Source organism: Cheilinus undulatus, linkage group 6, assembly GCF_018320785.1.
Source record: "Cheilinus undulatus linkage group 6, ASM1832078v1, whole genome shotgun sequence".
NCBI classification, from domain to species: Eukaryota; Metazoa; Chordata; class Actinopteri; order Labriformes; family Labridae; genus Cheilinus; species Cheilinus undulatus.
In genome coordinates this window covers 52209351-52234709 of record NC_054870.1, presented here as the reverse complement: position 1 = coordinate 52234709, position 25359 = coordinate 52209351, and the positions used below count along the sequence as shown (strand labels likewise).

Below are 25359 nucleotides of genomic sequence, written 5' to 3'. Positions count from 1 at the left end.
ATGTTTGGAGAGGGAAACAGAAGTAAGACGTGTATATCCCTAAATACAAGCATATATTTGTTGCATATTAAGGACCGGACATATTTCCCTGTTAAAGCCTCTTGGTAGCTACTCTGTAGTTTGAGTACTGACTAGTATCGACTTTTTAATTTTCCTGAGTAGATTTATAGACCAGTACTTTTACTTCTACTCTAGTAAATACAATAGTGGGGATTTTTCCACCTCTGTGAAGATCAACAGAATAAACCTCGTGGGGTAAGCGACTGAGTTATGATGCGATACAAAAATGTCTCTAGCTAGCTCCTGTTTGAGTGCCAGTTTCCTTTGCTCCATCCTTTGTCCTTATTTAATCACCGTTTAAAAAGCCAAACTGGTACTGAATGAAGAGCAACCAGCTTTACTGAGCTGAACCAAAGATCTGTACCAGCATCATACCAGGACGAACCGCTACACTTGCACAAAATCCTTTCAGGAGCTGATGTGGTTTATCAGCTGAAATGTGGTTGGTAATTCGCCCTGGAATCATGGTCTATTAGCACAGGATTACAGTCCCAAACGTCCTCTGCGGTGGTTAAAATGACCCCAGGTCACCAGGTGATAGCGATCCCGTGTGAATAGGAGGCTAAGGAGATTTTCCTGGAGGTGAAAGACTCACATTAGCTGTCTCCCTGATTTAGCATGCTGCTTCAGGAGCTGTAGCGCTTAGCATGCTGGCTTCTCCATGCTCATCTGCACTAAGCTTTGACTTAAAGTGGCTGGATACTGTATGCAGCATACAGTGGAGAATCCAACGCCCAGACGTCATCCACACAACTCATATCACTATATACTGCTATAGTATATACCAGACCGGACCTTACTGTGTGGATATGAGTTGGCCTCAGACTTCTTCTAGTTGCTTATTATTGAGCATTTCAGCTAAAAAGACCAGACTTCTGTGGCAGCCATGTTCCTGTGACGTCACGCTCATGATGGGAAGCTCAAATGTTGTTAGCATGTTGATTCTTCTGATTTGCTGCCTGATTATAAAGCAACCATAAATACAATGTATGCCAAAAACCCAGAGAGAGATCAGAGCACCTTTTGAGTTGAAAGTGTGTTTTTAACCCAGATCACAGGCAATGCATTAACCTGCCTCCTCATCATTATTTATAAATAGTAATCAATCAATCTTTATTTGCATGACACCAGTTCATAACCAAGGTTAGACGAGAGACAAAAAGCAAGAAGAAATAAGTGCAGAAAGAGGAAAGAAGACTTTGTAGAAAGAGAGCAGGAAGGTGCAAAAATATCGAGGAATGTGTAGAAAAAGAGGGATAGGTGCAGAAAGGGAGAAGAGGAAGATACAGAAGGATGGAGTTAGTAGGTGCAGGGACAGATAAAAATTTAAGGTGCAGAGAAATTGAAAGAATGGTGCTGAAGAGAGAAGAGGAATGTGCTGGAAAAGAGACCAGAGAAGAGCAAAAAGAGGGAAAATGGAACTGCAGACAGAGAGAAGATACAGGTGCAAAAAGAGGGAGTAGAACCATGCAAAAAGGAGGAAAGGAGGGTGCAAAGACAAGAGAAAAGATAGAAGCAACAAAGGGAAGAAATATCTGCAGAAAAGAGAAGAGATAGTTGCAGAATAAGAGAAAAGATAGGTGCAGGAAACAGAAGAGATAGGTGAAGAAAAAAAAGAGAGATATTTGTAGAATAACAGAAGAGATAGTTGCATAAAAACAGAAGATATTGTTGCAGAGAAACAGAGAATATAGATGCAGAAAAACAGATGATAGGGACAGATAAATAGAAGAGATAGTTGCAGGAAAACAGACAAGGTAGTTTCAGAAAAACAGAATAAAATAGTTGCAGAAAAATGGAAGAGACAGGTGAGAAGAGAGAAAAGATGAGATAGTTGCAGGAGGGGAAGAGGAAGATACAGACAGAGTAAGAGGATGCAGAAAAAGAGAAGAGGAGTTTGGCAGAGAAAGTTAAACAAAGAGGAGCTGCAGAGAACCAGAAATAAGAAGAGCAACAACAATAAATCTGATGAATCTATGGCTCTTATGATAGAACAGACGTGAATCAGTAACAGCTTCTTTTACCTTTTTAAACATTTTTAAGCATGAGGTAAGGCTGCTTTGACATTACCTGGACCTGGACCAAGATCTGAGTTCATTTCTCTTTAGGTTCCTTTTGATCAGTGTGAACACAAGTGTGCCAGACTCAGGATCTGAGTCCACCTAAAGATCTGGTCATGATTTATGTCCAGTATCTCTCCTGATTTTCAGTGTGTGTTGTCTTTATTGTTGCTTTTCAATCAGGACACGATATTAGTTCACATTAGTAAGAATACTAATATTTATAAGATGAATCAAACAGTACGACATGATAATAACATTTAAGTCTCCCATCCTTAGCGGGACGTTACAGGAGCATGTCCGCTGTAGGACTATGGTGTACTAACCTCTACCATTGGCCAGTTTCTTCTTGTAAAAGTGGGATGAAGACGTAGAAACACTTCATTTTTCCAGGACTGTCATTCCCATGTGGGTTTACTCGGCCTACATTACTGGTGTTGGATCTAATTTTAGTCTGCATAAATTAATTTAGAATTAAAGCCTGTTACATAACTGTTTCATGTTTCTGCCCTTACCTGATCTATTGCACGTTTCTGCACCTAAAAGTGTGCACACCACAGTGCCCTGCATCCCCCAGACTACCCGATGAGCCTCCCGTCACACTCCTGTTCTCCCACCCACTGTTCTCTCTGTCAGTCAGAAAGCAAACATCCAAATTTGATGGTTTTGTTCACTAGGAATGGTTTGCAGGTTTTTAAAGCTTGACTCCAGTTTGTAGGTGTGACCTGTGCACTGACACGTGTCTCCTTCTGAAGGTGTATCCCTATGAAATGCTCATGATAACCAGTAGAGGGCGAGCTAAGCTGCCCAGGGATGTGGACAGAACCCGATTGGAGGTATCAGTTTTCCACGTGAATGTCTGCTTATGATTTAGGGTGCAACAGATCACAAAAGTCACGATCAGGAACGTTTCCAGGTTTTAAGTCACGGGAGGACACAGTTACCAGATTGGGGAAAAATACATCTTTATCAGGGTCCAGTTTCTGGGTTTATCAGGGGGCCATTCTCTGGGTTTATCAGGAGCCATTCTCTGGGTTTATCAGGGGGCCATTCTCTGGGTTTATCAGGGGCCATTCTCTGACTCTATCAGGGTCCATTCTCTGGGTTTATCAGGGGGCCATTCTCTGGGTTTATCAGGAGCCATTCTCTGGGTTTATCAGGGGCCATTCTCTGGGTTTATCAGGGTCCATTCTCTGGGTTTATCAGGGGCCATTCTCTGGGTTTATCAGGAGCCATTCTCTGGGTTTATCAGGGGCCATTCTCTGGGTTTATCAGGAGCCATTCTCTGGGTTTATCAGGGGCCATTCTCTGGGTTTATCAGGGGTCCATTGTCTGGGTTTATCAGGGTCCATTCTCTGGGTTTATCAGGGGTCAATTCTCTGGGTTTATCAGGGTCCATTCTCTGGGTTTATCAGGGTCCATTGTCTGGGTTTATCAGGGTCCATTGTCTGGGTTTATCGGGGGTCCATTGTCTGGGTTTATCAGGGGTCCATTCTCTGGGTTTATCAGGGGCCATTCATAAGGTTTATCACGGTCCATTCTCTGGGTTTATCAGGGTCCATTGTCTGGGTTTATCAAGGGTCCATTCATAAGGTTTATCACGGTCCATTCTCTGGGTTCATCAGGGTCCCAGCTCAATCTGTAGACGGAGCTAAGCAGACTTACTCAGCTTTAGATATGAAAAGTGTGACCTCAAGGTAACAGTGGTCCAGGACTGGAGGGGTAGTGCACTTGGGTAAGATCGGTGGACTTGAAGCACAGGTCATGTTAGAGAATAATTTGGGTCCATCACAAGAAAGCATCACAAAATATGACTGAGGTACAGCAACAGAACAGCACTTCCCATAGAAGTTCATGCTTCCCTATGCTGCAGTAACATCCAGTCTTTCTGCAGCAGCGATAAACATGCGTTTGAAAACTGTTTGTAACAACTGAAGTAATATAAATGCTAAACTTAAGATATGTATCATCATTTTAGTGGTTATTACTGAAAGCATTTAGGCTCTTTGGTGTAGAAATCCTGCACACTGCATCTTTAAACACTGCCTTCTTCTCAGTAAGAGTGAGTATTTAAAGGTCTGTTATGCACCGTGTTGATCGTCCGTGTTTAGGCATGCAAACATGACCACCAGGCCTCCGTCACCCCGTTAGATTTAAAGATTAAAGTCGTGTTTGCACCAGCACAGGGAGCTCTGAGGTGAACAAAGGACCGCTGTGATCTGTTGCACCGCTGCTTCTAGATTTCTCTGCTTTGTGTAAATAAAACGTTACACAATCAAACTGTAGCTGAATGTGCCGTATCCATTGCTTTCTGTCATTTTTGCAGTGACCCTTTTTATGGCTTTGGTGCTAATCTCAAACACCCCCCTCCCCCCTCCTTTGTTTTCTCCCCCTTTGTTCTCGATTCTAGCGCCACTTAGCACCCGAAACGTTCTTTGACATCTTTGGAATGGAGATCCAGGAGTTTGACAGGCTTCCCCTGTGGAAACGCAACGACATGAAAAAGAAGGCCAAGCTCTTCTAGCATGCACATATGTACATCCATCAGATAGCACACCATGACAACTGTACTCTAGATGTAGGTTTTGGTTCCTTTCCTTTTCTTCTGGATCTTTCTTTTTATCCTGGAATAATGAAGGAAGCAGGAGACGGACTCTTTTTGCTCCTGATCTTCCTCAGACTGTAAGCGGGATGATTTTTACCCTTAGATGCACAGAAAACATCAACGGGAATCTCTTCCATGTTCAAAAATGACAAAGAATGAGTGACTGATAAATAGGGTCATGTTATTTGGTTTGCTTGTTTTACTTCTTTCTTTGCTTTGGGTGGAAATGCTTTCCTTTCTTTCTTGCTTGTTTCTTCCTACTCTTTGTTGCTGATGATTCCTGTGGAACTTTGTAAGTACATTAGAACCTCATGGCGCCATTTTGCTCGTAGCTTGAACATGTGTCGGCTTTTCCTTCGCTTGGGCTGAAACTGTTTTAGTCCAAAGTTTGCAAGAATCGGCTCAGTGAGTCTTTGATTAAAAAAAGCAGTGGGGATGCAGTCAGCTGACCCATTTTACAGATCTTCATGGAGATGAATCCACACACACACACACACCCCCCTCCCTGCCGGCTGTACACACCGAACATCCATTGAACCCTGACTAAAGAAAACGTCTCTCTTCTCAGGCTCCCATAATCACGGCCACACCTTCCCTTTATGTATCAGAAGTACAAACTCCATCCAGTAACTGACCGATAGATCGCACACCCGAGTATTTGGAAGAACTGTTTTATAAATGAACCCACACTGCCATTTGTTGTATTGAAATCGAAGCCAATAAAGCTTTAAATCACCATGAACCATCGGATCCTCGGCTGTACCAAAGGGACCAACGACTGCTTCTGTTTCTTCCTCTCTGTTCACTTTTCACTCACCGGCTCTGTTACAGCACACAGGACGAAAGCAGCTACCACAAGTCTGCAACAGCTATAGAGGCTATTTTACAACCGCTATTCCAAAAAAGCTGGGAGGCCTTGTAAAACGTGAATAAAAAAATGAGTGTCCAAATCTTATAAACCCAGATTTGATTCACAATAGAACATAAACAACATATCAGAACAAACTGAAAAATGTTAGCTTATTTTGAATTTGATGGCAGCAACAGGTCTCAAAAAAGTTGGGACAGGGCTATGTTTACTAATGTGTAGCATCACCTCTTCTTACAACGAGAGTCTCCAGTTATTTGGGGGCTTTTTTGCTTTTATTAGATACACTATATTGCCAAAAGTATTCGCTCACCTGCCTTGACTGGCATATGAACTTAAGTGAGATCCCATTCTTAATCCATAGGGTTTAATATGATGTTGGTCCACCCTCTGCAGCTATAACAGCTTCAACTCTTCTGGGAAGGCTTTCCACAAGGTTTAGGAGTGTGTTTATAGGAATTTTTTGACCATTCTTCCAGAGCTCACACACTGATGTTGGACCAGAAGGCCTGGTTCTCAGTCTCCGCTCTAATTCATCCCAAAGGTGTCCTATGGGGTTGAGGTCAGGACTCTGTGCAGGCCAGTCAAGTTCATCCACACCAAACTCTCTCCTCCATGTCTTTATGGACCTTGCTTTGTGCACTGGTGCACAGTCATGTTGGAACAGGAAGGGGCCATCCCCAAACTGTTCCCACAAAGTTGGGAGCATGGAATTGTCCAAAACCTCTTGGTATGCTGAAGCATTCAGAGTTCCTTTGACTGGAACTAAGGGGCCAAGCCCAGCTCCTGAAAAACAAGCCCACACCATAATCCCCCCTCCACCAAACTTTACACTTGGCACAATGCAGTCAGACAAGTACCGTTCTCCTGGCAACCACCAAACCCAGACTGGTCCATCAGATTGTCAGATGGAGAAGTGAGACTGGTCATTCCAGAGAACGCGTCTCCACTGCTCTAGAGTCCAGTGGCGGCGTGTTTTACACCACTGCATCTGACGCTTTGCATTGCACTTAGTGATGTATGGCTTGGATGCAGCTGCTCGGCCATGGAAACCCATTCCATGAAGCTCTCTACCACTGTTCTTGAGCTAATCTGAAGGCCACTTGAAGTTTTGAGGTCTGTAGCCATTGACTTTGCAGAAAGTTGGCGACCTCTGCACACTATGCGTCCCAGCATCCGCTGACCCCGCTCTGTCATTTTACGTGGCCTACCACTTGGTGGCTGAGTTGCTGTCGTTCCCAATGGCTTCCACTTTGTTATAATACCACTGACAGTTGACTGTGGAATATTTAGGAGCCAGGAAATTTCTGGACTGGACTTGTTGCACAGGTGGCATCCTATCACAGTACCATGCTGGAATTCACTGAGCTCCTGAGAGCGAGCCATTCTTTCACAAATGTTTGTAGAAACAGTCTGCATGCCTAGGTGATGATTTTATACACCTGTGACCATGGATGGGTGAGTGAATACTTTTAGCAATACAGTGTATGATAATAAAGAGGGACACTGAATATAGAGAGAGTGGGGAAGACGTGCACCAAGCATGCTAGCCCAGGAATCACTCATGACCACTGTGTTGAGGACCAAAGCAATGCTCCATCCGAGCTAACCCACCGCCCAGTCCTGGGTCCGATTTGTTGGGTTTGTTCTCTGATGCTCCAAATGTTTTCTACTGGTGAAAGAAGCTGGGTGGTCTAAAAGCTCTCTCTTCTTTTCAGCATTGATAGTTCCTTTCCAGATGATTTCCAAGTTGCCAATATTTCAATGATCTGCTGGATCAAAAAGTGCAGAAATGATCTTCAGGAGAAGTGAGACAAGGAGAGAGAGTGAGAGGGCACTGTCTAAACTGCCCAAATATGTCAGAAACATCTAGAAAAGTGGGTTAAGCTGATGAGGAGCAAGGGATGTAAGCTGTTTTTCAGTTGAGTTAAGCGAGTGCAGAAGATTCCAGAAATTTTGATAATTATTAGTAAAAAGCTCTGGATTGTTTGGGACACCTTTTTCGCTTCCCAGTATCAAACAGGTTTAGATTTTCTTTTATTTAGCTGACATCAGAGCAGTTTTCTAAGTCTTCACAATTTTATATTGATATTTATTTTCAAGTTGAGCCAAAATTCTTAGACTCAGTTTTCCACAAATTAGTGAACCTCTGCCCATCTTTACTTCTGAGAGACTCTGTATCCCTAAAATGCTCCTTTTATGCTCATTGGTCATGGGTACTAATGAACCTCATTGTAAAATGCTCCTCCAGCTGGTTTTCATTAGTACCACTTACTTATCCAGCCTTTTGTTGCCCTGTCCCTACTTTTTTGAGATGTGTTGCTGCCATCAAATCCAAAATGAGCTCATATTTTTCCTGAAATGTTAAAATGTCTCAGCTTCAATGTCTGATGTGTTGTTTATGTTCTATTGTGAATAAAATATGGTTTTATGAGATTTGATAATCATTGACTTCTGTTTTTGTTTACATTTTTCACAGTGCCCCAACTTTTTTGGAATTTGGGTTGTAGTTTTCTGACTGATGAGACATTTTCTCCCAGAGTTGTAGTAGTGTCACAGTGCCAAAAAACATTTTAGCAGGATTTACAATCCAGAAACTTCTGTTTCTTTCCCGATTTACAGTCAACAACAGGGATAACAGGAAATGTCAGTTAGAGAATTTAAAGAACAGTTTATGATGCTTGAGGGCAGTTTACTCCACAGTGCCCGGTATATTTTAGGATTTTAGCCTAGCAAAGGTCAAGACAGGTTTGTATTTATTGAGCAATTTAAAACAGAGTATTTTACAGTCATGGGCATTTAGAGAAATAAGACATTAAATTATCATCATTCATATATTTAAATCCTCTGTAGGGATATCCCTCATTCTCTATGAAGCTGAGATGAACAACAGAGCAGGTAGAGAGAAAACAGGTAAAACAGAATCTTTGAGGTGTAACCAGAGAATTAAGACGCTTAAAATAAGCTCAGAAACAAGTGAATATTAAGACATGTATTTATTTAAACAGTAAAGAAAAAAAAAATCAAAATGTTCCAAGCAAAGACGATTTAAATCAATAATCTGAAATTTAAACGTGGAATTCTGTGATCAGTTTAAAATGTTTCTGCAGTAAATTCCACTGAAGGGGGACGTTTATTTACAAGTGCTTTATAAATAAATACATAAATAAAATTAATAAATAAACATATTAATCAATTAATCAATCAATGAATAAATATATCGATGAATAAATGAATGAACAAACAAATAAATGAATGAATGAATGAATGATTAAATAAATATACTCATAAATGAATGAATAAATAAATAAATCAACATATGTATTAAAAATAAATCAATAAATAAAGAAATGAATAAATAAATCAATAAATATATTAATAAATGAATGAATGAATGATTAAATAAATAAATATATTAATAAATAAATGAATAAATAAATAAATTACTGAGTAAATCAATCAATCAATAGATGAATAAATGATTAAATAAATAAATATATTAATAAATGAATGAATAAATGATTAAATAAATAAATATATTAATAAAGAAATGAATAAATAAACACATTAATAAATAAATGAATGAATGAATAAGTAAATAAAGGAGCGTATTTCTCCTTGTTAGGGCAGAAATGTCTGTTGTTTGGCAGACGTGTCCCACAGCTGTCAGCAGACATAAATCTCAGGGAAATGATAAAAAGCATCTTTTAGTTTGAACTAGGGCTGTCAAATGATTAAAAATTGTAATTGTGATTAATTTCAGAACTTCTGTAGTTAATTACACCATTTTATTGCATTTTTGAAGGCCATTATTTTGCATTTTAAAGTGTCATTTTAGAATTTTCCGAAGTCTTAAACTAAGGGTTAATGACGTCCTGTTTGGATACAGACCTGCTTTTATTGGTAGACTGAAGATTTAACATGAACTTAAAGGGATACTTCAACATTTTGGCAAATTCGTCCATTGCCATAATCCCTATAGTCTTAGTAATAGGTTCGTTACCTTCAGTTGTCGGTGCAAGCTGTTTTTAGATCGCCGCTGCCGAGTTCGAACCTGCTGTGCCAACTCAATGTAAGCAGACGGTATTCCGGCTCTCCCTCATCAAACTCATCAAATACACAATCCAACAACTCCAAAACGCTCTTGTGGACAAGTTGTGACCTGCACATTCACCACGTTATGAAATAATCCTGGAACATTACGAGACGGAGATGTTTTAAAGCTAAATGCAAAGCCGGAACTACACTCCAGACATGGCTGCTGCACTGTGTCACTCCGCCCAGTGGTTTACTCAAGAAATAGTTCCGAGTATTTGCTTCATGTGTCGTAATGTTACATAAGTATATGTTACTATTTCATAGCGTGGTGAATGTGCAGGTCACGACTTGTCCATGAGAGCGTTTTGGAGTTGTTGGATTGTGTATTTGATGAGTTTGATGAGGGAAAGCTGGAATACCGTCTGCTTACATTGAGTTGGCACAGCAGGTCCGAACTCGGCAGTGGTGATCTAAAAATAGCTTGCACCGACAACTGAAGGTAACGAACCTATTACTAAGACTATAGGAATTATGGCAATGGATGAATTTGCCAAAATGTTGAAGTATCCCTTTAACCACAGACAGTGGAACTGGTTTTGGATTAAAGATAAAATAAAAGAGAATTAAAAATGTTCAGATGACTCTGACTCGTCCACTCAGCTGTCTGTGAGGTTTTTTTAAATGAAGGAGTAGTGATGGATTTATTTGACATCAGTGTGGCTGCACAGAGACACCAAAGACACCAAAGTGTGCTCAAGGGTACAATAAAGCATGCCATTAACTCGAATTAAAAAAAAAAAAATGAACGCACTAATTGTGGACCCTGATTAATCGCAATGAACTTGATTAATCTTGACAGCCCTAGTTTGAATGTATTTGGCTGCACGTGTCTAAATGACTCCTGCATACTCTGGTACAGAGAGGAAAACTACTTCAATAGTTCTTTTACTCATGAATATAAAGGGAAAATATTTGTTCCTATAAAGAAAGTCCAACTGCTGTTAGTTTTTAGTCTCAATGATAGATTTTCAACATATGTTTTAAAATCAATCGGTCATTTATTGATCAGTAATGGGCTCCCAGGAAATCTCCCGCAGGGTTTGCATCCTGTAGTCTTTAGACAGCATCTTTTTTAATGAAGGAACAGTGAAAATGTTTTCTGATCAGTCTAAATTCATCACGAATCACTAATTTTTCTTAGAAAGAGTTAACATAAATGTCTCAACAACTACATTTAGAAAAGGCTAGTCAGCAGACAGACTATGATAGTCAGCTGATTTGATCATTTTTGCTTTCTTAGCTTTTAAACTCTCATTGAATCTAACTTGACAAACCTCACTAACTTTTATTTAACCCCTTTATTGGTGCACATGAAAGGTTAAAAATCACCTTATCCGGATTTTCACAACAAAATCATCCCTAAACTGGAGGGGAAAACATATTTAAAAAGAATTATTTGTTGAAAAATGAGAATCTAAATAAACAGATTTCTCCTGAACATCACATCAGGTTGTTCTGTGGCTCTGGTTCCATCTTTGCATGGAGCTGAAGGTTGGTCTCAGCTTTACCATTGCTTTAAAAAAACATTGATTTCCCCCCATAGGGATGGCATTATAACACCTGGTAAGTAACACTGATGCATGCTTTCATGAGTGAGAAGGGGGGGTGTCTTTGCATGCTTTGCATCATTCATTCGGGAAGAAACATTCCAAACTTTCCAACGCTAACGAGAAATCCAGACTAATGTAGGAGAAGTCAGGATTCTAACAGCAACAAATACTGGAGCAATCACAGCTCAGAGGTGTCTAAATCGACCCCTGCAGCAGAAACTGGGGCCTGGGGCTTCCAGATAAATATAGCGGTGCCTATAGCAGAAGGTTTTCTCTTTATTCATGCTCTAAAGTTTTCAAGCAGCCCAGCCTACAAAGAAAAACCACCCTGTGTTATAAATGTCACTTAAAAATGGGCCTTTAGTATTTCCATGTTGGCACAGAGCCTCCTCAGACTCAGGAACGTAGGCGGGGGGGTTCTCAGGTTGGTTAAAAGTATGCTGGGGTACACTCAGTACCCCATCATGTCATGATGGGGTACTAAATGTAGATTAATAAAAATAAATTTAACATTGTAGCATCAGGATGAAACAGAACCAAACTGAAAAAGTGAAGGAGATCTGAATGCTTTCTGAATGAGCTGTAACTACCTGCTTCTACGATGACCATGTGTGCTAGGTCTGTTATGGCTTATTTATTTATTTATGTTTAGCTTATTTATGTTTTATTATCTAAAAATGAAGAAAATCTGACATGCACTTATCAAACAGCTGAGCAGACAGGCATAAGAGCAGGAGGTTGTTGGAGTAAACTCATGTCAATCAGCATGCACCAGTCTTTTTAACAAAGCCGTTCTGCAGCCTCGCTTCCTCAGAGAGAATGAGCCGAGTTGTGTTGGATGGAGTTTTGCTGGATGTGTGTTTCTACAGGAGACGTTAGAAAAACATCAGGAGTCTTTGAAGAAGCAGCGAGACGCTGTGAAGTACCGGCTGAAAAAACTGGCAGCACGGCAGTCAGAGATCACCGTAAGTCTGCTCCAACCAACAGAAAAGTTAGCGTGACTATCAGTTACCTGATTATCGCATAATGTTTAGAAATGGAACTGTGAATCACTACAACTACCACTACAGCCGACCTATGGCTACGCCAGCGATGACTACCAAAGAACACAAAGACAACGTTAAAAAGAGGGTACGAGCTAACATTATAAAGCTGAAGTTTGCCATAAATTTACCAGTGATTATCTATCCCTATTAGAACCTGCAGGGCAAAACCAGCTCAGAAATATAAGAGTGTCTTTTGACCACTACGTGGAGCTGCAGCCTCGGGTATTTTATTCTCTATCTTTTCAAAGAATGCATGTTTACATCACATGAAACTACAGAAAACCAGATATTAACCTCAACTTCATCTCGTTGGATCTTCTACTGCACAGAGTCACTATTTAAATCAGTTAAAGTAGAGACATCCTATTCAGAACTTAGCTTCAGTGATGTTTACAAAGGGAGAATCCTTCTCCTTACACCATTGTTCCACTGAAGTCCACAAAATTACAGACAGTTTAATGCATAAACCATGTGGGTTTGAAAAGGGATATGAAATATATGGAGCCACAGACATGACATGGTCCAAAAAAAATTAAATTGTGGCCACAATATAGCTATAACGTACACACAAAATACTAACTCATGGCCACAAAATACCAATTTGTGGCCACGAAATAAGTATAACCTGCATACGCAAAACTAGTTAATAATATTAATATCATTCCTGACAGCTTGGTAAGCAAATTGAGCGCACTTTCTCTAAGGTCTAAGGTCAAGGCAGTAGATGGGCTAAAGCTACAAGATAGACAGGGATAGTATGATTGAATTTTATTTTAGGCTGGGAAGGAGCTTCAAAAACATCCTGAAACGCCTGGCATTGCAAGGAACCATTATTACTGAGAGCCAGGTTGCTTTACCGGCAGAGGTACGTCTTGGGCGCCGGGATAGGAAGGTGCTCCGATTTACTTACCTAGCTGTCCAGGAATGATATTAATATTATTATTTATTAATAACTCAAATTGGTATTTCATGGCCACAGATGAGTATTTCCTGGCCCTGAATTAGTATTTCGAGTGCACTTTGCACTATTTCGTGGCCACAAATAAGTATTTTGTGCACATGTTGTACTTATTTTGTGGCCACGAATTAGTATTTTGTGCACACATTGTACTAATTTCGTACCCACAAGTTGGTATTTTGTGGCCACAAATAAGTATTTCAAGCACACGTACTTATTTTGTGGCCATGAATTAGTATTTCGTGCACATGTTGTACTTATTTTGTGGCCACAAATTGGTGTTTTGTGGCCATGAATAAGTATTTCGTGTGCACGTTGTACTTATTTCATGGGCACTAGTTGGTATTTAGTGACCACGAAAAGTATTGTGTGCACACGTTTTAGTTATTTCATGGCCACAAACTGGTATTTTGTGGCCACGAATTAGTATTTCATGTACACGTTATTGATATATTGTGGCCACAATTTAATTATTTTATTTTTCTGACCATGTCATGTCTGGGGCTCCGTAGGAGTAGCTTCATTCCCTGTTAAACTGTTCTAGGGCTGTAAATAGTTATCTACAGTCCCACTTGAATTTCATTAATTATTATTTTTTAGAGATTTCTTATTATATTCAAATATTTTTTCACATTTTTTATTTAGATGTTTGTAAAAGGTTCAGTTGCTTTAATCCCTTTGTAGTTACACGAGGTGATCCACGTTTTTTGAATCGAGAACAGAGCGTTTTTTTTTTTTCCTGTCTGCTATCGTCCCAGCCGTGGAGAAAACTCCCTCCACCCTGATGGAGGTGCCCGGGATGCACAGGTAATGGCGTGCCAGCCGGGACAGGAGATGATACCTGGACTGGAATGTTTTCTACCACTACAGCAGGTTATCGCGGTTTTTCTCTCGTACATCAGCTTCTCTTGATGCAGCGAAGCCTCACTTGCCAAATCACCACCAGGGTGTGCTCCACCTTGGCGATAAACATCCCCGATAGCAGCCGTTGCGGCGCCTCTGTGTTTTGGTTTGAAAACTTTGTTGTTCATCATGTGATGTGTCATGTGACGAAACATTTGGTTCCTACACTTACGAATGGGTGAATTAGAGGCCAAGGAGAGACGGGAGAGACTCGAGAATGATTATATACAGCAAAAAATTTTAAAAAAAAATACGCTTAAATAGTAACTTCACCTTTCAAATATTAATGAGGTTTTAAATATTTGAATTATATTCGAACCCCGAAATTCGTTCAAACAGCCATAAACTGTTTAGCACAGGTTTATTTTACATCACACATTTTCTTCTTGCCTTAATGCATTATTCTACCTCTTATTGTGTGTTGTAATCAAAAATCCTGCCCCGTGTGTCTTAATCCTGATTCTAGAAAAAGTCCTCCGTGATCCGGGAGAGTATTGTCCAGAAATACCAGGAGATCCAGGCGGTGCTGGAGCAGGACCTGAGGCTCACCTTGTCCCACCTGGAGATGGAGGAGCGGGCGGCGGTCTCGGCTCTGGATGGGCTGATGGAGAAGAACTGCTCTCTGATCCAGGAGATCGAGCAGGACCTCGCCAGACTCTCCGTGGTCCTGGAGCAGACCGACGTTGAACCGGATACGATGGTGATTGACAAAGAAGCTAACGCTAGAAACTTACTTACCCTCTCATGTGTGTTTGGGCCTATTTGATCTTTTTTTTTTTTTTTTTTTTTTTGAATGACCAGATATGGAAAAGAACACAGGAGTCAAAATTTTCCACTTTCTATGTCAGACTAACAAAGCTAAAAACTATAAAAGCTAAGATTTGAGGCTGTGACAGGGCTTTACTGGTTTATCTAATCTTGATTTTTCATTTCCTCCCATCTAGTCTCTCTATTCGTTCCCTGAGCAGTCAGACATGGACACAGTGGACAGGTATGGACTTGAGAGTTATTTGACCCTCAGACATCGAAACACGCACATGTGCATTTAATACGTGTGCGCTAAACACGAGCACAAATGCACTGTGTTAGAAATAAACACAGTGACTGCCCTCTAAAGGTTGAAACCAGGTACTGCAACTGAATTTTTGTATTAGCCGACCTGGAGCCAGCTCCAAAAATTTGAATGTCATGCAAAAGTTCATCTTTTCCTCTGATTTAATTCAAGAAGTGGAACTTCCATATATTATAGGTTCAAAAATAAGTATTTATAATCCAGAAATGTTGACCTTCTATTAAATTCTGCCCATTGATCTCTCAGTACTTAGTCGGGGCTCCTTTTTCATGAATTCCAGCATCTCTGCTTGTGTCATGGAGCCGATCAGTCCGTGGTCCTGCTGGGGTGTTATGGAGCCCAGGATTGTTGAGTCTGGTGCCTCTCATCTTCCTTCAGAGTTTCTCGATGGGGCCTTCAAGCTTCAGAATATAAAAATGGCGTTAACTTCAGTAGTAGCAGACAACAGCCCAAGCTTGCTGGTAAAAACGGGCTCAACCAATCAGAGATGTTGCTGTGACGCTCTAGGATTGTGGGCTGTGTAGGTCTTTTTCCTGAAATCTTGAATAAACCAGGTCTTTTCTTAAAACGGGGTTGATATACAGTCTTGTGTCTTCTACAGCGGTGGTTCTCAACCTTGGGTCTGGGACCCCCTTGGGGGTCGCTGGATACTGAGAGGGGGTCACCAGATGCCTTAAAAAAACTAAAAATATTTTTTAAATTACACTGTTGCCACTTTATACCAGTTAGACCAAATAATAATCCTTTTTTGTATCACTTTTTAACACGCATTTTTAGCACATCTTTGCCACTTAAAACCTAGTTGTGTCCATTTTAAACTCTTTCCATCACTTTTTTCTGCCTGCTTTTGCCGCTACCAAACCAATTCTTGCCACTTTCTGCCTATTGATGCCTCTATCAACCACTTTTACCACAGTTAACCAACTTTTGCTGGTTTACAACAATTTTACATCCCAGTCCACCTAATTGCCACATTTTTTTTTGCACTTAAAAGCCATTTCAGCCATTTTTTAATCCCCTTTTAACACTTTCTGTGCCTGTCTTTGCCTAGTTGATCCACTTTTGGTTATTTTTTTTCCCTTTAATCTAATTTTTGTCACTTTTAACTCATTTATTTTCTTAAATTTCCAATTAAATCTAATTTTATCACCTTTTCCACAATTTTTTCCCTTATTAACACATTTTTAGCAATTTTTAACCCATTTAAATTATATTTTAACATAAGTTATCTTCTATCTAAAGAAGGCAATTCACTACACCAATGATTTTTGGTTTTAAAGGTCAAAATATGAGATAAAATTCAAAACTATGAGTGTAAAAGGTCAAAATATGGGATAAAAATTTAAAATTTTGAATGGAAAAGATCAATATTTGGGATTAAAAGTTAGAGTAAGTAGTTGAAACAGTCAAGATATGAGAAAAAAAATCTAAATCAAGAGTTTAAAAGGTGAAAATATGAAATTGAATTCAAAATCAGGAGTTAAGAAGGTGAAAATATGGAATAAAATTCTAAATCAAGAGTTTAGAAGGTGAAAATATGAGATAAAATAAAAAATGTAAGTTAAAATGGTCCAAAGATGAGCTAAAAATTTAAGATTTTAAATAGAAAAGGTTAACGTTTGTGATTAAAATTCAAAGTTAGTAGTTTAAAATGTCCAAATATGACTTAAAAATTAAAACTGTGAATCTAAATGTTCAAAATATGAGAATAAAGTCAAAATTATTAGATTTAAATGTCAAAAGATAAGATAAAATTCAAAACCATGAGTTTAAAAGGTCAAAAGATGGGATGAAAATATTAAAAAGATCAATATTTGAGATTAAAAGTTATATTTAGGGGTTGAAAATGTCAAGATATGAGAACAATTCCAAATCAAGAGTTTAGAAGATGAAAATATGAGATAAAATAAAAATTTTAAATTACAAAGGTCCAAAGAATAGCTAAAAATGTAAGATTTTAAATAGAAAAGGTTAACATTTGCGATTAAAATTCAAAGTTAGTAGTTGAAAATGTCGAAATGTAAGGTCAAATTCAATTTCATTAATTTAAAATGTCCAAATATGACTTAAAAATTTAAACTGTGAATCGTAATGGTCAAAATATGGAATAAAATCAAAATATGATTAAAAAAATACAAAACCATAACTTTAAGTTATAATTGTGAGATGCAAATTAGAACACACAAAATGAAAACACAAATTTCTTTTCCTACATCCTTGACTTTTTATGAAATTATTTTAACTCTTTCTAATTCTTATGACTGAACAGTGATATGTCAATCATCAAGGTTAAGTTTACATTGTTATATTGTGTTTAATCTGCAGACCTCATACTGGTGGGCCAGTTCTAATAAAAATATGATGATCTGGTGGGCGGGGTAGAATTGTGCCATGGGCCGGATTTGGCCCCCAGGCCTTGAGTTTGACACCCCTGCATTAGACTTTGAAGTTACAGATGTGGAACTGATGTCTCTGTGCTCTCCACCCTCCAGGGTGCTGGATCTACTGAACCGGACGGACCCCAGCAGTGTGAGTCTGGATGAAGCCAAAGCTGAACAGATCCTGAGCCTGTCCAACAACCTGCTGCTGCTCGTCTGCTCCCAGACGCCGATCATCAAGAAACTCTTCCGGAGCTGTGAGCCAACATGTCATCACTGCTGGTTCCATATCTAACGTCACCCTAGAAATGTTCTGATCACACTTTTCTCTCCAGATTCCAGCGAGGTGAGTCTGGATCCAGACACCGCCCACCCGAAGCTCATCATCTCCCCTGGAGGCAACAGCGCCACCTACAGCGACACCTGGCAGCAGCTTCCTGACCCGCCCTCTCGCTTCGACACCACCCTCAACGTCCTAAGCGTGCAGGGCTTCAGCTTTGGTCGCCACTACTGGGAGATCGACGTTACTGGAAAGACTTACTGGGAGCTGGGTGTCACCTATCCCACCATAACTCGTAAAGGCCCCACTGAGGACTGCTGGCTGGGGCGGGGCAGCGAGTCCTGGTGCGTGGAGTTCTTTGACGGGGAGTACACGGCCTGGCATGGGGGCGTGCCCCACCAGCTGCCCTTTACGAACCGAATCAGCCGAGTCGGCGTTTTGTGCAGCTTCCCTGCAGGGCTGGTGACGTTTGTGGAGGCGGAAAACATGACACAGCTTATCTCTTTCTGTGCCGGAACTTTCTCAGACCAGCTTCACCTCGCCGTCTGTCCTGGTCATGACCACAACGGCACAAACGCTGAACCCATCGTCATCTGTAATGCTGCTTCCCCCACCAGTGACCTCGGGTTGGAGTCTCTGCACAAAAGCATGGAATGAATCCATGCTGAGGGTCTATTATCCATCAGCAGGTTCATTATGAAGGTTTTACCAGGGTCTGGGAGAATACCTGATTCTGATTGGCTGGTTGGTGTGTGTTAAAGAATAGCTGTAGCAGCTAATGTGAACTAACCTAAACTTCTAAATAGTTCCCGTAAATAGTTTAGTCACTGTTTTATAGATGCCGGGGTCAAAACTCCCAAGAGGACATGGGCAAAAAAACAAACAGACAAAAAAAAAAAAACCTCTTGAGGTTGCAGATGTACTTGCTGTTTTGTATCTTAGTTGTGTATCATAAGTGTATTTGTGAAGTTATTTGCCCATTTGTAACGCACGATACACAGAGAAACCACTAGAGGGCACATAAGAGAGCTGAGGCCACATGATGTGTGGGATGTAGACTACAAACATGGCAACACTAAAGAAGCTTTCAATCAGAAGTAGAAGTTTTGGGGTCAAGTAAAAGTACAGTTACTCGAGTTACACTGTACTTAAGTAAAAATAAAATTACTGGTCTAAAAATCTACTCAAGTAAAAGAAAAATGTATTTGATTTAAAGTTTACATTTAGTCAGGGGTGTCCAACTCAATCACAGAAGGGGCCGGATTCTTAATTTAGGTCCAACCTGACGGCCTAACAGGGTCCACATTAAACCAAACTGTCAAGCACATTTTCGCCAGTAATAAATTATGGGGGGAAAAATTAGCACTGATGAAAAATGATTTAAAGATTTAAAAAGTCAAAATGATAAGTTACAAGGTTTAAAATCCGAAATAAAAAGTCTAACTTATTAGTTTGAAAGGTCAAAACACAAAATAATATGTTAGGATAATGTTTTTAAAAGGCAAAAATATAAAGAAAGAAAGTCACAATCATGTTTTTAGGCAAAGATATGACTTACAAGTTAAAATGGTGCACCAGAAATGTCAAAATATGAGATAAAGGTTGAAATAATAAGAAAAGGTCAAAATATGAGAGAAAAATAGAATAATACATTGAAAAAGCTAAAATTATTAAAGTCAAAATTATAAGTTGAAAAGTTTGAAATATGAGACAGAAATCAAAATAATAAATTGAAAACAGTCAAAATATGAGATTTTATTATATTTTTTTTCTCTCAGAATTCTGACTTTATTCTCACAAGTAAAAAAAAAATGTCAATTTTTTTTCAGTGGCCCTAATCCTCTTCTGTATTATTCACTATCCTCTTCTTTCAATAAAAGACGAAAAAGCTCCAAAATATACATGTAGTTTCTTTAATAAACTTAAGTAGATGTAAAAGTACTCATTTTAAAATGTACTCAAAAAGTACAAGTACACGAGAAAAAACACAGTAAGTTGAGTAAATGTAATTAGTTACTCTCCACCCCTGGTTACAACGGCGGTAAATCAGAGATCAGAGAATATTGGTATCAATAATCATGTAGGATCAGCTCTGACTGATGGCCAGAACACCCAGCTTCTCTTGGCCCCTGAAACGTCCTCTACCATGTGTAGACATAAAGCTCCTGGTGTATCGGTTTAATCCGTTACCGTGTTAACTGGTGACTTTCAGCAGACTGCGTTCGTATGTTGTGGTTAGAGCAGCAGATAAAAACAGACTTCACTAAAGGCTCTATGCTTTATTTTAGATGATAATAAAAAAAGTAAAGGTCTTTTTTTTTTTTGAGCATGTAGTGAGTCAATGAAAGCTTCAACACAAGCAACTTAATTTCACCGTGCTAATTTGCATTTAATATTTTTCAAACCATGGAAACAGAAAAGAAGCGCTGCTGTAAAAATAACTGCAACTGTCCTTTAAAAAGCAGTCTGAGGCACACGGGAGGTTTTATGTGCCAGGACACTCTTGTAGATGAGGTTGTTGATCTCAATGAGGTTTTCCTGGTTAGATAAAATAAAATTAAAATAAATAAATAGAGTGATTTAAATGCCCTTATTTTACATGACAACACACATTTTTGGAAAAATTCCTCATAAGTTCCACGTCTGTAAATCTCTCCATAAGTGAAGATTGTACAACTGATCAGAAAAAAATTTAGAATTAAAGCATTTTTTAGAAACGAGGGAGTACCTCCAGAAAAACGCCAAACTGGGCTTTAAAAGCACAACCTGGAAGTGTGACCATACTGTATTTATCTGTCCAATTTGAACGTGCATACGGTGGTAATAAAAGGTCTGAACACATTTTAAAATTCTCTAGATTTCTGCATTAACTGGTCATCAAATGTGATCCGGTCTAAATCACGAGTCTAGACAAACACAATGTGCTTAATCTGAAACCACATCAATAATTATAATATTTAAAGTCTTTATGAACACAGCCGTTACAGTCATAGTGCTGGAGGAAACAGGAAGTGAACCATTAAGGCCGCGTTACTCAACCCTGCTCAAGCAAAAAGCCAAATTGTTGAAAAATATCTTTGCGAGAGCCACAATCTAAGTGGTGAAAAGTGGCAAAGATGGGTTAAAGTGGCAATAAAAATAACTTAGAGTGGGAAAAACGGTCAAAAAGTGGAAAAAAGGGTGAAAAGTAGGCAGAAATGCCAAAAACTGGGTGAAAAGTGATGAAAATGGGGAGAAAATGTGGCAGAAAGGGCAGAAAGTGGCGTAAAAGGGTGAGAAGTGACAAAACAAAGAGTTACAGGTGGCAAAAATGGCCAAAAAGTGGCAAAAACAGGACAAAAAAGCATGAAAAGTGACTTAAATGGGCAAAAGGCAGCAAAAGGTTTTAGAATGGGCAAAAAGCAGCAAAGAGTGGAAAAAAATTTGGGGACAAAGTGGTATTTAATGGCAAAAGGCAGCTGAAATGGGTGAAAAGTGTCAAAAATAGCAAAAAGCAGGATAAAAGAGTGAAAAACCAGGGGAAGAGGGGCTAAAAGCAGGATAGTATTGTCAAAAAAGGGTGAAAAAAGTGGCAAAAGTGGGCTTAAAGCAGAAAAAAATGAATTAAAAGTGGCAAAAAAAATGGAAAAAAGAGGCAAAAAATGCAAATAAGGGCAATGGAAATATATAGACAAAAAAAATAAAGGTTGACAATTAAAACCTACTGTGACAGTGTGTGTGATGATAAATAATTTCTGAGGTCAAAGTTTCCCTTTTTTTTTAAGATTTATTTTTGTGCCTTTATTAAATAGAGGAGGACAGTGGACAGAGTCGGAAACAGGGTCAAGAGTGGGGGAGAGACATGCGGTAAAGGGCCTCAGGCTGGACTCGAAGCTTCCTAAGAACTGAAGCTAATCAACCTTGTCTATAAGTTAAAGAAAAAGAAGTCTTTCTCAGATGAGGTCAGTCACATAAGGCCCAGCTCCACTGCTGCAGGCCTGCATGCCTTCAGCCCCAGAGACAGGCTGCCAGCTTTCCTCTCTCCTTGGTAACCTCCTCTGCTGCAGGCCTGACTGCTGATCTGATACAGGTGAGGCAACTGGCTTCCCTGGGCAGGTGAGGCACAAGCCTGCAGCAGAGGAGAGAGAAAGAGAGAGAAGGAGAGAGGAGGAGAGAGGAGGAGGGAGCAAAACAAAACAAAACACACACCACCCATAACAAACGCGTTACAAAGTAATCCGCTAGGTACTCAGATTACTTTTTTGTTGTAACGAGTACCGTAAAGCTTTAGTTTTACAATTCAACTAATCCCGTTTTTAGTTACATTTTTATAAAAGTAATCCGTTACTGAAAGAAAAATCCCAAATGTCCTCTCTCTTCAAGAGAGAGAGAGAAGAAAAAAAGGAAGCTCCTTGAGGCATCTGCTCTGTTTGTCCTTCTCTCTTCCTGTAGTCACACAGAGAGGACAGCGGGCCACTGTGGGATTATCCCCATTATGATGGATTTTTAGATAAAAGGGCAGAGAACAACATCCTGGTGAAACGTAAGTTTAAAAGCTCCGTTTGCTTTCATTGAATCAGCTGTGCAGCTGTTCCAATTACACGCTGTTGGAGTGATTCTACCTGCCTCTCCTCAGCTTGTTGTCTGTGAGCATGTTAAAGAGCTGTGAAGGTTCTCCTGTCTGTTAGCGGTGTTCTCAGGCTGCACAGATACAGATTATGGGCTGTAAATTAGGCTGTACATTGGCATTAGAGTCTGCACATTCAAACGCAGATGTGCGGCCGTTATCTCTCGTTTTTACAACCGCCTAGTGGAGCGATTGGCTAAAGGGTTTTAATATTTAGTAACGCAAAAGTACTCTAACATGTTGAGTATCACTGCCTTTTAATGACTCTAAGGAGTCAGGAGTTAGCACACCTGAAGTTCAGTCAGTTAAAGGAGATCAGAGTCAGGTGTAGAGCTACTGTGACATAAAAACACTCCGACTGTTGGAGTTTGCTCTTCATGAGAAGCATCTGCTGACGTCAGCCTCGCAGAAAAGAAATCTCAAAGAATCAAGAATGGCTGAGTAGCATAAGTCATCTCAAAGACTGTAGGTATTCACCTGTCCACAGTCCGACAAACTGTCCACTAACGGAGACGATACAGTACAGCACCTCTCCATCATGGAGGGGAAAATGAATTCTCAAGTCTATCAAGGTATCCTACAGGATAATGTCAGGGTGGCTGTTTAACAGCTGAAGCTCAGAGGAAGCTGGGTGATGCAGCAGGACAGTGACCCTAAACGTGGAAGTAAATCCACTACAGCATGGCTTCACAGAAAGAAAATACACTGCCCAGACATGAATCCAATAGAGATGGTGGTGAATGGCCTCAAGACAGCCGTTCACACCAGACAGCCTAAGAATGCCTCTGAGCTGAAGCAGTTCTGTAAGGAAGAATGGTCCAAAATTCCTCCAACGCATGGCTGAGGTTACTGCTGCCAAAGGAGGTTCAACCAGTGATTAACTCCAGGGCTCACCTGCTTTTACTTGCCATCTCCTGAAACAAAGAAAATGTGGCTTATTTTATCACTTGACTCCATTTTTGTCGATTTTGGCTGAGAGATGTGAGCAGCTCATGGAAAAAGTAGGTGAGCCAACTACTCTCTACGCACAGCTAGTCTGAAAGCCTTGACTTGTTTACATCGTCTAGGTCTAAGTAATGTTGGGATAAAAGAGCCAGCTGTTTGAGCTCACACATGAAGCTCACTCTGAAAATTTGGGGAAGTTTTCAGTTGTTTTGTGTTTGAATGAAATCACTGAAAGAATAAACTACAGCTGCTGATACCTCTGAATTTCCTCATCCTGAAGTATGTAGCTCGTGGATCGGCCTCTGCAGCCGTCTGAAGACCCACAGGTAGCTGACCCATCATGGAGGACGCTCATACTCACCTTAAGTGACTGCTGATGATGTTTCATCGCTAATATGCATGTAAACTGCAGCTTTTTTTAGATGTTTTTGTGGACTCGCGTGCAAAAAAGAAAACCTCCATTTTCACTGGGTCCTTTTCATGCAAACATGCTTTAAATCAGCGTTACTCAACCCTGCTCAACCAAAGAGCCAAATCGTTGAAAAATACCTTTGCAAGAGCCACTAAGTGGTGAAAAGAGCAAAAACGGCTTGAAGTAGCAATAAAAAAAAGTTAAAGGCGGCAAAAATTATCAAAAAGCAACAAAAATGGGTGAAAATTGGCAAAAATGGGGAGGAAAAGGTGGGAAAAGGGTCAGAAAGAAGCAAAAACGGGTGAGAAGTGACAATAAAATGAGTTACAGGTAGCAAAAATGGTCCAAAATTGGCAAAAACAGTTGGCAAAAAAATGAGTGAAAAGTGATTAAAATGGGCAAAAAGCAGTCAAGAGTGGCAAAAATGGGGAAAAAAGTAGGGATAAAGTTGTGTTTAATGGCAAAGGTAGCTTAAATGTGATAAAAGTACAAAAAGAATGGTTCAAAGGGCAAGAAATAGGAAAAAAGTGGTATTTAATGGCAAAAGGCAAACTAGGTGGGTGAGAATTGGGAGCAAAAATTGTGTAAAGGGGCAAAAAATGGGATAAAAGTGGTAAAGCAAAGGGCAAAAAGTTTCAAAAATAGTGTCAAAAATGGGAAAGAAAATGTTGGGAAAAAAGTGGTACTTCATGGCAAAAGGTAGCTTAAATGGATGAAAAGTGGTGAAAAAATGGTGAAGAAGGGCAAAAATGGGATAAAAGTGGCAAAAAGAAGTGGCTAAAATGAGCAAAACTTGGAAAAAATTGGTATTTAATGACTAAAGCTAAATGAAGTGGGTGAAAATTTGGAGAAAAATTGTGGAAAAGGGCAAAAAAGGGGTAGAAGTGGTAAAAAAAAAAGGTAAAAAGTTGCAAAAAAAAGTGTAAAAATTGGGAAAAAGTAGGGAAAAAGTGGTGTTTAATGGCAAAAGGTAGCTAAAATGTGATAAAAGTTGCAAAAAGAAGTGGCTTAAAAGGGCAAAAACTAGGAAAAAGTTGCATTAATGACAAAAGGCAAATTAAGTGGTAGCTTAAAGGTAGCTTAAATGGATAAAAAGTGGCAAAAAATGGTGAAAAAGGGTAAAATAAAGTTTTCCTTTTTTTAGTTTTTCTTGGGGAATAATGTTTAAAATTAAGACATTAAAGAGCCACATGTTGAGTATCACTGCTTTTAACATTGAACCTAAATGATGGTTTAAATGCAGACAAGGACCTTAAAAGCACACAGATTTATCCTCATGTGTACCCGCTCTGTGGATCCAAAGTCTACATCCAAACAAATAGGCTGCTTTGCAAACATGCTCTCTGAGCTGTTGTGTTGCTTCTCTCTGCAGGATTGTTGCCTTTTACTAAAGTTCTTGCAATAATTCAAATATAAAAATGTTTTCTAAAACAGTGATCTTGGTTCTGCATCATGTTTCTGCTTGTTTAAAGTGTTGGAGGATTGTCTTTGTTCCGCATATTACTCCTGAATAAGAGA

The 25359-nt window shown here is 39.6% G+C and overlaps 2 protein-coding genes across 9 annotated transcripts in view; both read left to right on the top strand.

Annotated features, from left to right (window-relative positions):
- LOC121510981 (actin-binding LIM protein 1-like) overlaps window positions 1–5953 on the top strand; it is a 141485-nt gene extending 135532 nt beyond the window's left edge. For all 8 annotated transcript variants that reach the window (XM_041789420.1, XM_041789428.1, XM_041789424.1 and 5 more), the window contains 2 exons: window positions 2876–2956; window positions 4531–5953. In XM_041789420.1, coding sequence (XP_041645354.1) covers window positions 2876–2956; window positions 4531–4644 — 195 coding nt within the window. In that variant the 3' untranslated portion in view covers window positions 4645–5953. The remainder of the gene's footprint in view (window positions 1–2875; window positions 2957–4530) is intronic.
- Window positions 5954–10702: 4749 nt separating this feature from the next.
- On the top strand, window positions 10703–18535 carry LOC121510791 (probable E3 ubiquitin-protein ligase TRIML1). The gene is made up of 6 exons (XM_041789008.1): window positions 10703–10729; window positions 12111–12206; window positions 14615–14848; window positions 16827–16831; window positions 17713–17855; window positions 17934–18535. Exons 1-6 carry the CDS (start codon window positions 10703–10705, stop codon window positions 18533–18535), a joined length of 1107 nt encoding a protein of 368 aa, XP_041644942.1.
- The last annotated feature ends 6824 nt before the right edge of the window (window positions 18536–25359 follow it).